Source organism: Rhinatrema bivittatum, chromosome 19 (assembly GCF_901001135.1).
Source record: "Rhinatrema bivittatum chromosome 19, aRhiBiv1.1, whole genome shotgun sequence".
Lineage (NCBI taxonomy): Eukaryota > Metazoa > Chordata > Amphibia > Gymnophiona > Rhinatrematidae > Rhinatrema > Rhinatrema bivittatum.
Window position 1 is genome coordinate 41,436,244 of NC_042633.1, and position 19,503 is coordinate 41,455,746.

The 19,503-nt window shown below is 44.9% G+C and overlaps 1 protein-coding gene across 3 annotated transcripts in view; it reads left to right on the top strand.

The window, feature by feature from the left end:
• SMARCA4 (SWI/SNF related, matrix associated, actin dependent regulator of chromatin, subfamily a, member 4) overlaps positions 1–19,204 on the top strand; it is a 42,983-nt gene extending 23,779 nt beyond the window's left edge. For 2 of the 3 annotated variants that reach the window (XM_029585058.1, XM_029585059.1), the window contains exons 17-34: positions 240–306; positions 2,233–2,343; positions 3,149–3,391; positions 3,988–4,101; positions 10,725–10,832; positions 10,933–11,019; positions 11,479–11,525; positions 11,742–11,908; positions 12,093–12,256; positions 14,982–15,209; positions 15,608–15,685; positions 15,830–16,048; positions 16,350–16,600; positions 16,736–16,844; positions 17,104–17,205; positions 17,522–17,654; positions 17,975–18,114; positions 18,480–19,204. In XM_029585058.1, the coding sequence (XP_029440918.1) occupies positions 240–306; positions 2,233–2,343; positions 3,149–3,391; positions 3,988–4,101; positions 10,725–10,832; positions 10,933–11,019; positions 11,479–11,525; positions 11,742–11,908; positions 12,093–12,256; positions 14,982–15,209; positions 15,608–15,685; positions 15,830–16,048; positions 16,350–16,600; positions 16,736–16,844; positions 17,104–17,205; positions 17,522–17,654; positions 17,975–18,114; positions 18,480–18,512 (2,401 nt within the window). In that variant the 3' untranslated portion in view covers positions 18,513–19,204. The remainder of the gene's footprint in view (positions 1–239; positions 307–2,232; positions 2,344–3,148; positions 3,392–3,987; positions 4,102–10,724; positions 10,833–10,932; positions 11,020–11,478; positions 11,526–11,741; positions 11,909–12,092; positions 12,257–14,981; positions 15,210–15,607; positions 15,686–15,829; positions 16,049–16,349; positions 16,601–16,735; positions 16,845–17,103; positions 17,206–17,521; positions 17,655–17,974; positions 18,115–18,479) is intronic. The other variant, XM_029585060.1, reaches the window with a different exon arrangement.
• The last annotated feature ends 299 nt before the right edge of the window (positions 19,205–19,503 follow it).

Here is a 19,503-nt window from a genome sequence, read left to right on the forward strand (position 1 = left end):
CTTTCCTCTGTATGGTATGTGTGAGACACTCAGGGACTTGTCTTTGGTATTGTATATGTGGGGGCGGAGACTCAGGGGGTCCTTCTTCGGTATAGCATGTTTGGGGTGGGCAGGTGGAGGATCTGGGATATAGATGTAATGAAAGGAAGACACTTCCATGAAAAGCAGCAACTGAGGATCCTTTTGTTGTGAGTGGCCATCAGGCTGCTGCTATTTGACCACCTTCTCTCTATTTTCAGAACCCTTTCAAATTGGGTTTACGAATTTGACAAGTGGGGCCCTTCTGTGGTGAAAGTCTCCTACAAGGTAAGTCAGTAGCATTGTCCGAGTTCTGTGTTAAAACAGTAAAAGGTAGCACTATACTCTGTGTCTGTGAGGGGGGATCAAGGATTTTGCCAGACTGCCAGTACTCTATACTTCCTGTAGATCAGATTCCAATAAATTTATTGGCATGACAATTTTGCATGTGGTCCCAAAGTCATACACAGAATGATTAAAAGAAGAGTAGGAAAAGAAAAAAATTACAAAATGGTAATAAGTCAAGTAAAGGTTCAGACTACAGAAAGTGCAGTATCGGGGACATGTCTCGAGTTCTGGTGCTGATCCATACTGTTCTGGATCAAGTTTCATTTCTTATTTTATTATTTATTTATGTGTAGTATTTATATACTGTCATTCCGAAGTCAGTCACAACAGTTTGCAAAATAAATATTACATAATAGGTACATAAAATTCATATAATACAATATCAAATATAAAAGAACAGATAAAACAGTAATAAAATATAATAAATTAAAAGAAAATTCCTTGCTTGTAATCTAAAATCAGAAAAACGCCCTCAGGCCAGATAATCGGGCCGATACAGTAGCCTAAATTAGAAGAGAGAAGAGTTTGAAGCACAGAACGGAAGTCATCATAGTTTAAAAGGGGTTTTAGATGTTTTAAAGTATGCCATTTGTTATATCCTAGAAGCAGGATACCACAGATTTTGCTGGTAGAGAAGCTGTTTCTCCTCTTTGCCCCAGGGTTGTGCAGAGTTTTTCTTGTTCATTCTTTTGTGGGAAGTCTTGGATTTTCTCTCTCAGCTTTGGGAACCGTGCCTCTCTGATCTCTTTGTATTTTGCACAGCACAGGAGGAAATGCATTTCTGGTTCTATTTCTCCAATGTTGCATTGCACACAGTTTAGTTTTTTTCTGCATTTTTTATTTCTCGCTGGGGATCGCTTATCCTGTATTTGGTGAGGGTCTACCTGTTTTTTGCATTTGTGACTACAGTGAGGTATTCTATTAGCGAGCCATTAGAGCAATCCAGTTTGTTCTATTTTCCATTTGCGCCTCCCAATAGGAGGTGTCTTGGTGTTCTAGGGCACATTGCAATATTTGCATTGCTTTCTTTTTTGTATGCTGGATTGTAATTGTTTGAGTTCTGGTTGTTAGTGCTGGATTCATACAGTGGGTATGTTACATATTTGCTGAGTGTTTTTCTAGGGTTTTGCGTTTTACAGAGAGCCTGGTAATGGAGAGAGTTTGTATGGCTGCTGTTGAAATGACACCAGAATTTGAATATTATTTTTTTCATAGTGAGTAGAAAGGGGAAGCATCCAAATTCTGCTCTACATCCATTATTTCCATAATAAGGTGCATATGAGCTAATAGATGATGGTAAAAAAAAACAAACCAGCCCATCCAGTCTACCCATTTATTCCTGTCCACCCTGCAAGGATGTATGCCAGCTGTACCACTTGTAGGATTTCGCTCCTTATGCAAATCAGTGTTTGTTTTCCTGATTTGTGCTTTAACATCTTGGGCAGATACACACACAAATCCCCCCCCCCCCCCCCCAACTCAGTTTATACCCAGCACTCCTCCCTTCCCATGTCTATCCACAAAGGTTTGTACTGATCTAAATAGTCGCCCATACTAGTGGGCTGTTGCCTGAACATCTGGCCCTCAAGATCCCCTGCATAACCTGCCAGACAGACCTGCTGCTAGTTTAATACTAGATCCCTTGCACAGCCTGCCAGACAGAACAGATTGTATTTCTGTTACTAGTTCTAATTATTTCTGTATTGCAGCCTGCCTGTGTTGTGCTGTTTTAGCTAAGTGGATTATGGGATGGCTGTCTGCACCATGCTTGCCTTAGGGACTTGAGTCTGGTGGATTAGGCCCTAGTTTAGTAGTTAGGCGGACTCTAATCATGCTATATTTTGTTTTTGCTTTTATTTTTTCCAGGGCTCTCCTGCAGCACGAAGAGCTTTTGTACCTCAGCTTAGAAGTGGGAAGTTTAATGTTTTGCTCACTACTTATGAATATATTATTAAAGATAAGCACATTCTTGCCAAGGTAGGCTGGAGCTTATGGACACCCGTGAAGGCTCATTCTCATCTCATGTGTTTACAGAAGTGAGAGGCAGATAACCATTGGCTCTAGCAACTTTCTTCCTCCTCTCCTCCCACCTCCACTACTGCTCTGCCAACTTCTCTCCTTTCATCTCTAGCTGCCACTCTGCCATCTCTTTCCCTCCTCTTGCAGTTGTGCTGATCTCCCCCACATTCCTAGAACTCCACCTCTACTCTGTTTTTGTTTTGGCTCCAACTCTGGCTCACATTTCCCCTAAGAACGTTTCAGTTCTGTTGACCGCAAATCCAATGCAGGATTTTGCAGAGTACACGTGCTCCACTGTTCCCTATTTATTTCTGTTCCTTCTCCACACCCTTCTCATCTCGGTCTATGCACAGATATCCACCAGTGGTCCCAGTTTGCTAACACTTACTCATTGGCATTCTGCCATTAGATAGATCCCCCTCTCCTTATGGATACCCCTTTTTTGAAGTATTCCACTCAGTAGGTGGGGCATGCCTGCATGACTGAGACTTCTAAGGAGGTAGGAAAGTGTATAAGCTGTCCTTATAAACTGCAAGGTCAAGACTTATAAAATGTTCCTTGACACATCTGTGTGTTAACATGGCTCTTTCTGTGTTCCTGGTGTTGTCTGTTAGCTTTTCACCTAGAAAAGCACATTTCTATCGGAGATGCCCTGTGTATTTCTCTTCTGGTAAAAATGGATGGAAAGAAGAATGTTTGAACATTGAATCAAGAGGGACCTTTCTCTTTTTTTTGTCCATTTTCCTGTCTTACTGTTGCACAGATCCGTTGGAAGTATATGATTGTAGATGAAGGCCACAGAATGAAGAATCACCACTGTAAGCTTACCCAGGTCCTGAACACTCACTATGTGGCACCCAGACGTTTGCTGCTGACAGGGACCCCACTGCAGAACAAGCTACCAGAACTCTGGGCACTGCTTAACTTCCTGCTGCCCACCATCTTCAAGAGTTGCAGCACTTTTGAGCAGTGGTTCAATGCACCATTTGCCATGACAGGGGAAAAGGTATTATAGATGGGCACATGTGGTAGAGTAATTTTCCATCCCCATTTTCTGCCCACCCTTCATGCCCTGAGGGGAGGCATGGGTAGGGATATGCTTTAAATTTATAGGAGGTGAAGTTTGGATCTCGATAGTGATAAGTAAGAGCAGCCTTGGTTCTTGTCATTGTTAATGCCATTTTTAGTATATTTTAAGGTTGTATGCACTGTATAATATTTCCAAAGTGCACAGTGCAAGTAGCTTTCCTATGACAAACGTGGCCACCAAAGAATTAGTTTGGAGGCAGTTGCTATATTGACTGTGACTGAGAACTGCATAGTAAGTGGCTAAAAAGTGCCATTGGCAGTGATCCATAGCAGTCTTGCCTGTACTTCAGTAATACATCTGATTTATTTCAAACTTGAAAGCAGGCCAGCACCTTTATAAGAGTTGCTGCGTACAAGAAGATTTGAGTATTTTGTCTCCCATTTTGTAATTTGGAAGAAATGTGGCACCTGGGATCTAAAATGTTTCTGTAATGCTACGCAGTAACCTGGCTGCCGTTTATGGTCAGATAATGTGATCAACTATGCCCTCGCTTATTTCGCTCTGTGCCGTAGGTGGACCTGAATGAGGAAGAAACAATTTTGATCATCCGGCGCCTGCACAAAGTCCTGCGGCCCTTCCTTCTGCGAAGGCTAAAGAAGGAGGTGGAGGCCCAGCTGCCAGAAAAGGTAAGAGAGAAAGGACCCAAGGTTTGGAAAAAGAAAGTGGAACAGGGCTGAACACGCAAGAACCGGGAAAGTCCTTTAGGCTTGTTTGCGCTCGGCCTCTGGCCTTTCTCCACTGGCCTGTGTCTCCAAGGAGGAAGAAAGCCAGAGAGTGGTGTAGTAGGGCTATTAAAGCTGTCAGGGAGCGAGTGACTACACAGGAGGTTTCTAGACAGGCCAGTGTGAAGTACCAGCAGAGAGCCATGGTGTACACATTCCTCGGTTGTTCTCATCTACCCTAGGAGGGAGGGAGTTAGTTTTGTGTTACTCCTATTTTTCCTTAGGCAAGCTGTACAAATAGCCATGCAAATGGGTGATGTCCTCCTGAGGCGCTGTCATGGGAAAAAACTTCACTCTCTCAAGCTCCAAAAGTTCTGGGTAAAGCTTTCCAGGCAAGCACTTGTGATCCTGTGCTGTTGCTGTCATATGAGCTCTCTTCAGTTTTTTGGGGTTTTTTTACATCTGCTGAGGTGATTGGAAGGAAAAAATCTGTGTAGCTCTCTCATATCTCTGCCGTTATAGGGTTTTTATTTTTTGGCATGTTTTTCTTGAGAAATTGCTTCATTTCTCTTCATACTTTTGGGGACATTACTAGTTGTTGCTATTTTTTCAAATTTGTTTTTTTTTTTCCTGTTCTAAAACTATTCTCAGGAAACTTCCTCTCCAATTTTTCAATTTAAAAAAACATGACAGAAAATTCTCCAAGGATTTATTGATTTATTTATTTTAAATGAAACTAAAAGGAGAGGTTAGCGCATTATCATTAAAAGAGAGAAAGTTGCTTAAGAAATTGCTAAAAGACATAATGTTGAGTCAATCGAAGAGAAACGGAGCAGAAACATGCCTCAAGGTAAACGTCAGCAAGCAAAGCGGCATCAAAGATGAAGCCATCCTTGAATGTACTGGCGCAGAAAGCAAAAGCACAGGCTGCAGCAGCGTCAACATCAGCACAAGGAGCTTCAGCTCCAAAAACATCAAAAGAGCCGCTGGCACTGGACTTCGCTCTTCTGTTGGTACCGACCAGTTTCCATGCTGTCTCAATCCACGCTTACAGGGTTGCAGTATTCTTCAGCACAAAACTCAGTGCAGGAAATAGCTTCAGCGACAGCAGCTGAATTAACAATGTAGATATCAGCACCGTGGCTAAAGAGATATTGAAGTGCATCCAAGTCACCAACTGAACAAGATAAGAGAAGCGATGGAAATTTTAAAACATGACTAGCAGGAAGCATATGCGACAAGAACTTGTCTCTACCTACTTTGACCCCAGAAGAAGCAACTGCAGGGAAAGTATTCCCAAATATTCCTCCTATCCCAGAAGCTTTCATGCAAACAATATAGGAGGGTTTTGTCAAAAAATGTATGTCACAGCCTTCATCTTCAAAACAGATCGGCGTATTTTATCTCATACAGTAGGAAATTATTATTTTCCTAGGGTGTAGCTAGATGGATGCAGGACCAATGGGTTAATTGCTCCCCTGCCAGCAGATGGAGACAGAGTCAGATTTCAAAGCTGCTGTCACCCTAGATATACCCCTGCAGTGACCTCAGCAAGGAGACATCATGAATATGTCCCGAGGAGTACTGAGAAATTCCAGCACATGTCCTTCTTGTATGACCTCCAGTACCCATTTGTCCAAAGTAATCTCAACCCACCATTGGTAGAAGAGGGACAGTCGACCCCTATCTCTTCGTTCCGAGAGTGGGTCGGCAAAACTTCATTGGGGGCTTCAGGACAAACCTGAACCCAAGCCTGAGCCTGAAAGGACCGAGACCTCTGAAATGTCGACTTTCTGTAGACGTGAAAGCTTTGGGAGCCCCTGGATCGACCCCTCATGGGCGAGGGTCGCTGTATCTGCTTTCTCTTATCTTCTGGTAGCCGGGGTACTGGAGATTTGCCCCATGGCATCTTTGTGAGATTTGCCTTGGAATTTGCGTCTGCTGACCAATTCCGCAGCCATAGCTGTCTTCTGGCTGCCACCACTGAGGCCACTTCTCTGGCCGAGGTACGGACTAGGTTCGAGCCCACGTCAGCTAAAAGGGGGGTGGCGGGTTCCATAACTGCTCTGTAATTTGCCCCCAAATCGTTCACCTCCTGAGAGAGGAGGAGGCACGAACAAGCTACCAGGGCACAACAAGAAGCAATCTGTAAGGTCATTGCTATTGCATCAAGGATAGATTTCATCCGCCTATCATGTGCATCCATTAAGGCTGCTCCTCCCTCCGGCTGGGATAGTTGTTCACTTAGAGAAGGCACAGATCTGTGCATCCACTTTAGAGAAACACAAACGTTCTCTCGCTGCTGGATCCAGTGGGTTTAGAGCTTCTAACACTCATCCACCTTTAAAACTTGCTTCTGGGGCAACCTATTCCAGGTCAATCAACTCCTGGATGGCTTCCAGTACTGGAAAGTAGCAAGAGGCTTTCCATAGGGAAATCAGAATGGGATTCTTCTTTGGTTCCATCATAAGAGTCCACACCAGGAACTCCCAGCATCTTCAGGGTCTGGGAAACCAGGGCCAGCTCTTCGTCTCTGGGAAAAACGTAACATGGTCCAATACAATTCTAAACCGGGGGGGATTTCCCCTTCTTCTAATGAATCTGGATCCTCTTCTTGGTCTGTGCCATCCGGGTCCTTGCCAGGGATACCCTTGGTGAGGCGAGGCATGTTGCGAGGTCTGCGGATAGGCCTGGGAGAGGGAGGGCTTACCAGCTGAATTTCCGTCTGGGCAGGAGCAAGTGAGGTAGCAGACTGCACCCGTATGAAGGCTCGAAGGCCTTAAGAGTTCCACCGAAGAGAAGGTGGCCAGATCAATGCCTAGCTCAGGAGCTACTGGGGTAGATGCCATTAAATTTCCCTTTCCCATGGATGACCCAGTCCTGGGGCTACTCAGATCCAGTGTACTTCTGTTAAGGCTGTGGTTGACCCATCCTCTGATTGGGTGGAGCCGGGCTTAGCAAAGTCTGGGGAGGCCAACTCTCCCTGGGCTTCCTCACAGTGCTGACATAAGCAAGAATCCAGGTCATACTGTGCAGCCCTAATATAAAAAGTAGCACAGAGAGAAATGTACTTATGTTTCTTTGTTGCCGGAGCCATTGGTGATGGTAACTGCGTGTTCAGGCAACTCAAGCTTAAAAATGTATGCACAGATTTCAAGCACCTACGCAGGCCTCAGTGAGATGCACACATAGCCCATGTGCTCAGCTTTACTTGTATTCTGTGTCTAGAAAGTTGTGCGCGTATGTAAGTGCGCAGCATTATGTATACAGCACATGTGCAGAGCCGACATGCATGCGTATATTTAAATACTATGGTGGGTAATATAAGCACAAAAATGCACGAAAGATGGTGCCTCCGCAGCCTATCATGCGGGTTGCCAACCAAGCCTAAAATGGGGCTTAGCCTACCGAGAGCTGCTCAACCCACTCATAAGCCCACTTCCCCTTACCCTAACGGGATCGGGACTGACATTGGTATGGCGCACCGAGCAAGGAGAGCGGAGGAAGTCTTACCGAAACCCTTCCAACGTCTTTGAATCTGGAGGAAATCCTCTTCTCTCTTTTTTTTTTTGTTTTTGTTTAAATTTACCTGGGCTCAGCGCTTACCGGTTGAGTACAGAGGTGGTCTCTGGCTGCGGGCGGGGGTGGGGGTGGGGAGAGGGCTTTGACTGTCACTTCCGTGCTCGGCTTCCCTCACACACTGCCTTTCAGCTGCTTCAGCAGCAAAATCCATGCCGGGAACCAGCTACTGGACCAAGGCACACCTCTGAAGGATCTCAGGAATTCTCAACTGGGAGAGGGACCTTTAGGTATCACTGCAGGAGAGCGGGATTCAATCTTTTCTCTATTTTAAAAGTAGGATTTCTTCTTCCAAAAGGTACAGCGATCCCCATGGTGAGTACGTCCCACCATCTGCTGGAGACAGAGAAATACTGAGGGGCTGAGATCACTGCAGGGGTGTATCTAGGGTGGAGCAAAATAGCAGACAACTGGGTATTAAAGAAAGTAAAGAGATCTCGTCTTTATCCTCAAAAACCTTAAGAACTACATTGCTCGAAGAATCAATGATTAATGCTAGCAAAGGAAATACATTCTCTATAGCAATTGCAGGCAACAGAATGAGTCCCAGAAAAACAGGAAATTTCCTGGTCCCCAAGAAAACAGGACAAAGACCACTTTTAGATCTTTGAGAACTAAATATATACCTCAAGAAGGGAAAATTCAGAATGGATTCATTAGGAGCCATTCTGTCTCTCTAGCATAAAAGCAATTGGCTTAACCACTTTAGTTTTAAAAGACACATAGCTTTGCATCCCAATTCACAAATCTCACAGAAAGTTCCTTTGCTTCACCTTTGGAAACTAGCATTATCAGTACAAGGTTCTTCCCTTCAGTCATTGCGGCACATCTAAGAGAGAAGAACATTCTAATCTTTCCCTGTCTGAACGATTAGCTAATATTGAGCATGACTTACAATCAGTCTATAAGAGAGATACGTTGTGTTGCAAATTTTCTTCAAAATTTGGGCTTTATAATAAATTTGGGAAAAATCAAATCTTAATCCATCTCAGAAACTAGAGCTCAAAGAAGCAACTGTAGATACAATATTGCAATTGGATTTTCTAACAAAAGAAAGAAGGAAACATTTGATGGAAATAATCAACAAAGTATCATCCAGCAAAAGGGTTACCACAGGAACATTCATGTGGTTGTTGGAGCATGGCAGCTGCTATCTATGTGGTACCTCTTAGAAAATTTCACGACACAAGCACAATGGCATCTCAAAATGCAATGGAACTAGCTTCATCAATCACACCCAGCCTGATAAAAAGTTTAGTTTGATGGAAAATACTATCTAATCTCAACACTGGATGTCCACTGCTTCCTCCGCATGGACAACAGATGTTTCTCATCACAATTGGTGAGCACATTTGAAAGACTTTTTTTCCTGGGAGCATGGACAAGACAGGAATCAGAAAATCATATCAACCTGTTGGAATTAAGAGTGATGGGAATAAATAAAAAAGCTTAACCGGCACGGAGCAGCAGGTACTACCCTTAAGAGAAACATGGGGGGTAACCTGCACTGAGCAGCAGTGACTGCCTTGGGAAGCTTGCTGGGCAGACTAGATGGACCATTTTGGTCTTTTTCTGCCGTCATTACTATGTTACTATATTACTATGAGGATTTGGGAAATTAAGAAAGTCTTTCTGACAGAATGTTTTTTTGACTAATTACAAGAAAAGGTTATGTGATGTATGGTGATGCCCCCTGAAGCAGATGGAACATCGAAATGTGGATCCATGTCGGGGTGATGACTGGAGTGTTAAGCTAAGTTTTTGGATTTTGAGATTTTTCTCTTTTGAAAAAATAGTCATTTAGAAAGATTGCTCCACCTTGGACCTGAGTACGGTGATACTGAGAGATCTGGTGATCCAGAAATAGATTTTATAAAGATTAAGAATAAGCAATAAGAACATAAGAAAATGGCATTCTGGGTCAGACCAAGGGTCCATCAAGCCCAGCATCCTGTTTCCAACAGTGGCCAATCCAGGCCATAAGAACCTGGCAAGTACCCAAAAACTAAGTCTATTCCATGTTACCATAAAGTTGGACTCGTATGTGAATGCAGTTTGTGGGTTATATAAACTGTACTCCAGAAGGTCCTACAAAGAAAAATGTATTTGTTGCTGTTAAAAATACTAAAAGAATATAACTGGGTGACAAGGCTCTTTGGTGTTTTGGATTCTATAAGGTTATGCAAGGAAGCACTAAGGATTTGGAATTGGGCAATACAAGAAATATCACTGATGTATGCTTTTCTGCCAATACCTCTAATAACAAAGACAGCAGTCAAAAAAAGGAAGAAGAAATCAAGAATACTTTTGGTAACTCTTTATTGGCCATGCCAGGTATAGTTTCCATGGCTTAAGACTATCCCAGTCAGAACCGGTCTGATTGCCAATCATACCGAATCTTCTGATGCGATACGATGGAGCTCTGTTATATCCCAGTCTCTGTCATTGAAAGCAGAATGATAGAATATTTGCCATTTACAAAGCAAATAAAGGAGATTGTAATAGCAGCAAAGAAACCTAGAACCGGATTTTCACATCATTTCAAATGGAAAAGGTTTTCAAAATGGTATACAGGAGTATAAATTATCCACACAATCCCACCCACCTACCAGAAACGGAAGCTCAGCTATTGAAAGTCTGAAGGGAGGTCACATGATGACTGCAGCACAGGAACACACACGCATGCTCAGAAAGTTTAGTGTACAACCTTTGGAGCTTTGATAGAGCAACAGTTTTTCCACCTCAATACAGCAGGATGACGTCACCCCTTTGTGTGACTAATTTGTACTGCTGTCCATGAAGTACCCCCTGCATCAGGTAAACACCTCCCTTATCTCATGCAGCTATGGCAGCTGAAGAAACAAAGTTAGCCTCCTATCTGTGATTGGAGGAGAGCTGGTTTCTAATCCCATCACTACAGACAGATCCTGCCTCACATCAGTGACTGGAGTAGAGCCAAATTCCATTCCACGGTGCCAGAGTTATTGCTGGTTCCCATTCTTTTCCAGGTGGAATACGTCATTAAGTGTGACATGTCCGCACTGCAGAGGGTTCTGTACCGACACATGCAGGCCAAGGGTGTACTGCTGACCGATGGCTCCGAGAAAGACAAAAAGGTATGTCTGCGGGTAATTAATAACATATTACGTGCTGCACAGAACTATTGTGTGGCTGGCCAAACATCTCCATGCCCCTCATAAACTCGTGTCTCCTCAGGGCAAAGGTGGCACCAAGACACTGATGAACACCATCATGCAGCTGAGGAAGATCTGTAACCACCCGTACATGTTCCAGCAGATCGAGGTGAGAGCAGACTCGGCAAACCCCACTGGAAGGGAAACGGTTCAAAGCATTTGCCCCGTGTTCATCAGCCATCTGAATACCATCTTCCTGGGGTTCGGCTAAATTTCAGCGCGTGGTTCTACAGTACATGTACTGTTAGCTGCATTGAGAGGAGACATTGCTGGAGGAGGGAAATAACATGCATAGATTGCATTTTTATTTCTACCCACAAGAAACGCAGGTATAGATGTTCCCTGGGCACTTTGTGGGTCATTTTCACACACAGGTGTTCCACATATTTTCTCTTTTGCGTTAAAACATGCTGGGGGTACAGACTGCTTTGAAGAATTCCTCCCCACCCTGCCCATTAGTCATGGAGCTCTTTTCAGAAGGGTTCTCGTTTCCAGAGGTGAATTTTTGATGATGGCTTTATTTATGCTGAATCTTGTGTATACACTTATCCTTTCTTTTCTGCCTTAGGAATCCTTCTCGGAGCATTTAGGATTCACGGGTGGAATTGTGCAGGGGTGAGTGGAAGAGATGGGGCTGTGGTGTGCGCAGCTCGTCTTTGGGAGCAAATGGGGAATCATGTGGCTGCTCATGCATGTTGCTGGTAATGAGGTGTGTTTGGCCTCAGGTATGTGCATTCTGTGCACACTGGGGAGCGATGAGCTGCGTAGGGCCTCAGGTACAATCTACACTCACTCTCATTGCTTTTCCGCTCTGCTTTCTCCATGAATCAGACTAGACCTGTACCGAGCCTCCGGCAAGTTTGAGCTCTTAGACCGTATTCTTCCAAAGTTGCGTGCAACCAACCACAAGGTGCTGCTTTTCTGTCAGATGACAGCGCTCATGACAATAATGGAGGATTACTTTGCTTACCGTGGTTTCAAATACCTACGGCTTGATGGTAGGTGGCAGCTACCCTGATAGCCTGGGGTTAGCCAGTGGACAGTGGGAAAACATCTTGTGTGTGTGTGTGTGATGGAACCAGTGTGTGCGACACAGCCTTAGATGGAGGTGTTATGATATCTGTGGCACCCAGGGTGTATGTCAGGGCTTTGGAACCTTTCCCTTTGCTATGTTTCTTGTAGGCACCACAAAAGCAGAGGACCGGGGCATGCTGCTGAAAAGTTTCAACGAGGTGGGCTCTGAATATTTTATCTTCCTGCTGAGCACACGAGCCGGTGGCCTTGGTTTAAACCTGCAGTCTGCTGACACCGTCATCATCTTCGACAGTGATTGGAACCCACATCAGGTTAGCAAAACACTCTGCCATACACCAAGATTAAGAGCTCTGGGGCCACTGCCGATGGCGCAGTGGCAAGTACACTGCCTTGCAGAGGACATAGATTCAATTTCTGGGTCAGGATGCTTCAGAGGCAGAGCTCACAGCTCCTGGGGGGAGGAAGACCTATACTGGATAACAAAGGGAGCCCGGTGTGTGTGGCCACTGGTTGCGGACTGTAATTACATATATATAGTAACAAAGTAATGACAGAAAAGGACCAAATGATCCATCCAGTCTGCCCAGCAAACTTATTATAGTATCTGTCGCGCCATGCAGGTTATACTCATGTTTCTCTTAAGAGTAGCAACTGCTGCTCTGTGCAGTTGTCCCCAAGCCTTATGATAACCCATAAAAAATTTACTGCTAGCAACATTTTTACTGGGTGATGAGCCTCCTTGAAAATTGACAATGCTGCTTAACATTCTTTGCCTTGGGTCTTGGCCATAGAAGCAGTGCTGTGCTTTTTCCTTTGTCTTCATATCTGTATCAGTACACCAGACTGTAAAAGTCAGGGCCTGTGTTGGTTGTCACCTGAATCCAATTCCTCTTCCTCCCCCCTCCATATCAAAGCAGAACGATGTTGCATAAGCCCAGCATCCTGTTTCCAACGGAGGCCAAACCAGGCTACAAGAACCTGGCAATTACCCAAACACCAAGAAGATCCCATGCTACTGATGCAATTAATAGCAGTGGCCATTCCCTAAGTAAACCTGATTAATAGCCATTAATGGACCTCTCCTCCCAAGAACTTATCCAAACCTTTTTTGAACCCAGCTACACTAACTGCACTAACCACATCCTCTGGCAACAAATTCCAGAGCTTTATTGTGTGTTGAGTGAAAAAGAACTTTCTCCGATTAGTCTTAAATGTGCCCCATGCTAACTTCATGGAGTTCCCCCTAGTATTTCTATTATCTGAAAGAGTAAATAACCGATTCACATCTACTCGTTCAAGATCTGTCATGATCTTAAAGACCTCTATCATATCCCCCCTCAGCCGTTTCTTCTCCAAGCTGAACAGCCCTAACCTCTTCAGCCTTTCCTTATAGGGGAGCTGTTCATCCCCTTTATCATTTTGGAAGCCCTTCTCTGTACCTTCTCAAGTGCAACTATATCTTTTTTGAGATGCAGTGACCAGAACTGTACACAGTACTCAAGGTGCAGTCTCACCATAGAGCGATATAGAGGCATTATAACATTTTCCATTTTATTCACCATTCCCTTCCTAATAATTCCTAACATTGTTTGCATAAAGGCTTATTGGCTAAGGGTAGTAACAGCCACATCAGCAAGTTATCCCCATGCACCTTTTTCCTCATTTCCATTCTCAAGCCTTTTGGGATCCACAGTGTTTATCCCATGCCCCTTTGAATTCTTTCACTGTTTTCATCTTCACCTCCTCTGGAAGGGCATTCCAGGCATCCACCACCCTCTCCATGAAGAAGTATTTCCTGATGTGACTCCTAATTCTACTGATTTCTTTCCAACGGAAAAGGTTTGAAGTTCATACATCATTAAAACCGCCAGGTATTTGAAGGTTTGTATCATGTATCTCCCCTGCACCTCCTCCCTTCCAGGAATATATATTCAGATCCTTCAGCCTCGTCTCATAAGTCTTCCAATACTGACTGTACACCATTTTGGTTGCCTTTCTCTGGACCACCTCCATCCTGTCTGAATCCTTTTTGAGATATGGACACCAGTACTGAACACAGTACTCCAAGTGAGGCCTCACCAAGGACCTGTACAAGGGATCATCACTTCCTTTTTCTTACTGGTTATTCCTCTCTCTATGCAGCCCAGCATCTCTCTGGCTTTAGCTATTGCCTTGTCACATTGCTTCGCATTCATCAAATCATCAGACACAATCATCCTAAGGTTCCTCTCTTGCTCTGTACACAACAGCTCTTCATCCCCCATCACATACAGCTCTTTTGGATTACTACACCCCAGATGCATGACTCTGTACTTCTTGGCACTGAATCCCAGCTGCCATATCTTCGACCACCGTTCAAGGCACTGGTTCTAATTGAGCTGGTAGCTTAAAGGAACAGGAAGAAACTGCCAGGCCAAAAATGTATTTAAAATCAAAAGGTGAACATAAGAATAAAGGATTATTCTTCTAAGACTTTCATACTCAAACAGGGAGTCATTGTGTGTCAGAGCCAGGCCTAAAGTGATACCTGTCATGTTACAAACTGCCATAGCCTGTTCCAAAAGCAGAAAGCAACAGGTAGACAAAAGCTGAGCTGCAGAGGTGAGCAGAGGGATACACACCCAGCTCCATCATTCACTGCTCGAGGCCTGCTTTCATGAGAAGTCGCCAGACCTTGAGGGCTGCAGACAAAATGTGCAAATTAATCCAGGTCTTTCACCAAGTGGATGCTTGTAGAGGCCATGAATATTACTGAAATCTGGTCCTGATTGCAGGCCGCACTACAACAGAATACAAGTGTGTTGAATCAGCAGTCCTCACTGGGCCTGATGTTCAGGATATCCACAATGAATACTCATGACAAATTTACATCCAGTTGGTATAAGGAGGAGGTAAAGATGCATGACTTGGTCCTCTTGAAAACCAGAATTTTGTGGGTGCTCAAAGATCCCTGCACTATGATGCTGGAGAATTGCTTCCAGTAAAAGTCGAGAATGCTCCTGTGTGCACCAGTTAAATTCCTGCTTGTCTCCATAGGACTTGCAGGCCCAGGATCGGGCTCACCGCATTGGACAGCAGAATGAGGTGCGCGTCCTGCGACTCTGCACCGTGAACAGTGTAGAGGAGAAGATCCTTGCTGCTGCCAAGTACAAGCTGAATGTGGATCAGAAGGTCATCCAGGCTGGCATGTTTGACCAGAAATCTTCCAGCCACGAGAGGCGAGCATTCTTGCAGGCCATCCTGGAGCATGAGGAGCAGGATGAGGTGAGCAGGGACCTAGCAGGGAGGGCTCCTGAATTACAGTGGAAGGTGAGGGTTCAAGGACTCCCAAGGATGGGGAGACAGTGGGAATGAGGACTCCCCAATTTTGCTAATGGCGACAGGGCAGGAAATGAAGATTCCTCGGCTTGCTTTAAAGGTCAAGTGGGGGAGGGGATAGGACTGGGTGTGAAGACACCTGGGTTGCTGGTGGCTTGGAACCGGGACTCCTAGTTTCCAGTCCTAACACTGTATTCCAGGAGATGCAATAAGTGGTTGGAACAAGGAGTGCTCTACTGGTGGACTGTAGAACATGAAGCTGTAATGTGTATTGTACATGGTGAAAGTTATTGTGCTTCATTTTGTCCATCCTTAACGGCGTAATGAGGTGTGGTATCTTATAGGAGGAAGATGAGGTTCCAGATGATGAGACGGTAAACCAGATGATTGCCAGAAATGAGGAGGAATTTGATCTCTTTATGGTGAGCCCTGAGCCTGGGGTGCAATAGTAGAACAATGGTGGAACACTGTTTCCCAACACTTTAGTCTGGGACAACTGGTGGGACTGGACTCTGACTCTGGTGTCTGAACCAGACTCTTACATCTCTGAAACTCTCTTGATGCAGCGCATGGATCTGGACCGTAGGCGGGAAGAAGCACGGAATCCCAAGCGCAAGCCACGGCTGATTGAGGAAGATGAGCTGCCATCCTGGATTATCAAGGATGATGCGGAGGTGGAGAGGCTGACGTGCGAGGAAGAGGAGGAGAAAATGTTTGGTCGTGGCTCTCGGCACCGCAAGGAGGTGGATTACAGTGACTCACTGACAGAGAAACAGTGGCTGAAGGTATTGTGCAGATACTATGTCTGTATGCATGTATAGAGGATGTTGACGCAGGGCGTATGTGTAAAACCATTTGCACTCAGCTCAGGGACATAAGTCAATATACTTTCTGTTACTTTGACACCCATGTTTGTAAGGCAACAAGCCAAGATGTTGTGTGATAAGCAATCTGAGCAGGGTGCACATCCCTGCCCATGAAAAAAGAAGGAGCACCCAAGGGTTTGGGATAAAGTGGGAGGGATGGCAGTAGGTGATATGCTGAGGAAGTCTTGTGATTGCATTAGCTTCACTACTGCTTCCGTAGGCCATTGAGGAAGGCACGCTGGAGGAGATCGAGGAAGAGGTTCGGCAGAAGAAGTCTTCCCGGAAACGCAAGCGGGACTTTGACCCCAGTTGTTCCACTCCCACCACTAACACCCGCAGTCGTGACAAGGACGAGGACAAGAAACAGAAGAAGCGTGGCCGTCCCCCTGCCGAAAAGCTGTCCCCTAACCCACCCAACCTCACTAAGAAGATGAAGAAGATCGTGGACGCTGTGATAAAATACAAGGAGAGGTGCGTGTAGGGTACAGGGACACCTGTCCTAGTGTTTGCCTCCTTACTGAAGATGACATGCCAGCTGGTTAGTACATAGTTAGTGGTACAGGGGTCATTCTCTTTTTAATCCAATACTTTTCTTTCATCCTGCAGCAGCAGCGGGCGACAGCTCAGTGAAGTCTTCATCCAGCTGCCATCTCGGAAGGAGCTGCCAGAGTATTATGAACTGATCCGCAAGCCTGTAGACTTCAAAAAAATCAAGGTGTGTCTTGTCTCATTGTGAAATAGTACATGTCTCTCTATAAGGCTGCTGTTTAGGAGCCTGGCCTGTTTTCTGAGAGCGTTAGGTTTCAGAGTGGTGACGTGGGGTGAAGATCACTTAAGCAGTGCAGAATTTTGTCAGTATTACCTGAAAAATGTCTGTTGTTAGTACATAGCTAATTTTATAAGTGCCTGCTGGGCTAGGAATGTCCTCTGAAGACCGATGTAGTAGACAAGCTATAATCCTTGCCTCTTCTCAGGAGCGAATCAGAAATCACAAGTACCGAAGCCTGAATGACCTTGAGAAGGACGTCATGCTTCTGTGTCAGAATGCCCAGACCTTTAACTTGGAGGGCTCATTGGTAAGCTACACACTTGTACGTAACCTCTTGTCCACCACTACTACACATAATCCCAATCCTCTCTATCGCAGCCTGTGTCATTATATTATTGTAAGCTAGTTACTCTGTCCATTATAAGTGGGTCACAAGAGGGCTAAGTTGGGTGGGGGGAAATGATGCTGGGTATCTCTGCACAAATAGCCAGATTGTAGCAGAATAGGGACAGGAAATCATTGCCAAGGCTTTATAGTAAAATAGAAAGATGCAAGCAAAATACAGTGTTTAATATCAGAGCATGCTGCACCATCCCTCACTCACCCATTATTGTTCACTTCAGATCTATGAAGATTCCATCGTGCTTCAGTCTGTCTTCACCAGCGTGCGACAGAAGATTGAAAAGGAAGAGGAGACTGATGGAGAGGAGAGCGAGGAGGAGGAAGAGCTGGAAGAGGAAGGCTCAGAGTCTGAATGTGAGTTGGGTGATGCCTGGTGCAATGGGCAAGGGAGTCGACCTTGCTGAGGGCAGAAGCAATGCTGTTGTGTTAGGGATGATCAGATAATGCTTGTACGTAGCTAGGGGCCTGGGGCTGAAACTCCTCTTAGCAGCAAACTTCGAGATTTTAGGATTGGGATTGGGGAGGGTGTATGTAAATGTTCTTGTTAAAAACTAGTAAAATCTATTGCCATGCACTGCTGCCCTCTGAGCTTTTGACATTGGCCCAGATGTGGGAGCAGCTGACACTGGCTTCCTTCCCTGCTTCAGACTGACTATGACTCCTGCTCTCTGCAGCTCGCTCTGTAAAAGTGAAGATTAAGCTGGGCAGGAAAGAGAAGGTAGCAGAACGTCTGAAAGGGCGTAGGCGTACCAGTCGGGGTTCCCGGGCCAAGCCGGTGGTTAGCGACGATGACAGCGAGGAAGAGCAGGAAGAGGTAACCACAGTGCTTACAACCCACACGTTAGAGGGTTTACCTACTTGCTTCGTTCCAAATTGGAACCACTGCGTACCACTGACCCAAAAGATTTAAGAAATCAATGTCATCAGGACAGAGCCCAGCATAGGTGTGATCAGAGATGCACCATACAGTTAAACCAAAGTTCCTTTTCATACATAATGAGAAGGGAGCTCCTAGAACTGTACAGTTGACTATGCACTCCATAGGTGACTGCCTGCACATTTTGACAAGGCAGTGTTTAAAAACGCTGCCTCAAGTCCTGTTGTAAATAAATGTATAAAAATAAGGACTTCCTCATCCCAGTCTAACACTGCATTCCCTTGTGTTTTTTCACCATGTAGGACCGCTCAGGAAGCGGCAGCGAGGAGGACTGAGCCATAGCCAGAAACATTCCAGGGAGGGGGCATTAGTCTCTGCACAGACTGCTCTCACAGCTGGGGGGGGGGGGGGCCACCATGCCGCCACACTTGGCTACGCTATCCTCATGGGTAGCAGAACACAAACTCTTCCAAACCCTACTGCCAAGGGAGACGAAGGCCTGTGTGGCAGCCCTGGGCATTTGTAACAGTTTTTAAGAATTATGACTTGGGGAACACTTGACGCTTTATTTTTTTCTTTTTCTGGTGGTACTGTTTCAGTATTGAATCACTGTAGTTTCCAATTCCCTGGGCGCATGTGTGTAGCAGCGGCAGCCCTTAGTACTGTATTTTATTAAAGAGGTCAGAAGCGCCAGCCTGCCCACCTCTGCTGTGGGGGCTGCGTGCGTGTGTATGTATGTCAGTGTCACTGGATTTCAAACAGTAATTAAATTATAAACAATTAAAAAGAAAAACCCACATTTGGGATCCTTACTTTTCTCTGCTGAACCAAGTCTCCTTGCCTGTGTTACAGAAACCTGTGTCATGTTTGATTAGTAGCAGTTCAGACCCTGTGCAGAAGGGCCATCTGGTACAGGTAATCAGGCATTGCAGAAGCAATGAGAGAGGATAAATGGGTAAAGACAGATGCTTTAAAAAGTGGTTTTTAATACTGTAATTTGTGCCATTAATAAACCTGCATTTTATAAGGGTTTTTCTTTTTCCATATGTGTAAGATAAAGTCCAATTATTCTGATGAAAGCAGATGAATCATTCCCAACTCACAGCCTGCCTTAGTAGCATACAGCAGTGATTATCTTACCAGGTACACTGGGTTTTAATATGATTTCCTTGAAATTTCTGAGGATTTGGTGAAACAATATTGGATATTCTGGCAGGTGAAAAGCAGTAGCAGCAGTGGTACAAACTTGGGTGCTTGTCATCAGGATTCTGCTCCCTGCTGTTCCTAGTGGATCCACTGGGTGGTGCTTCAGTTACAGTTAAAAAG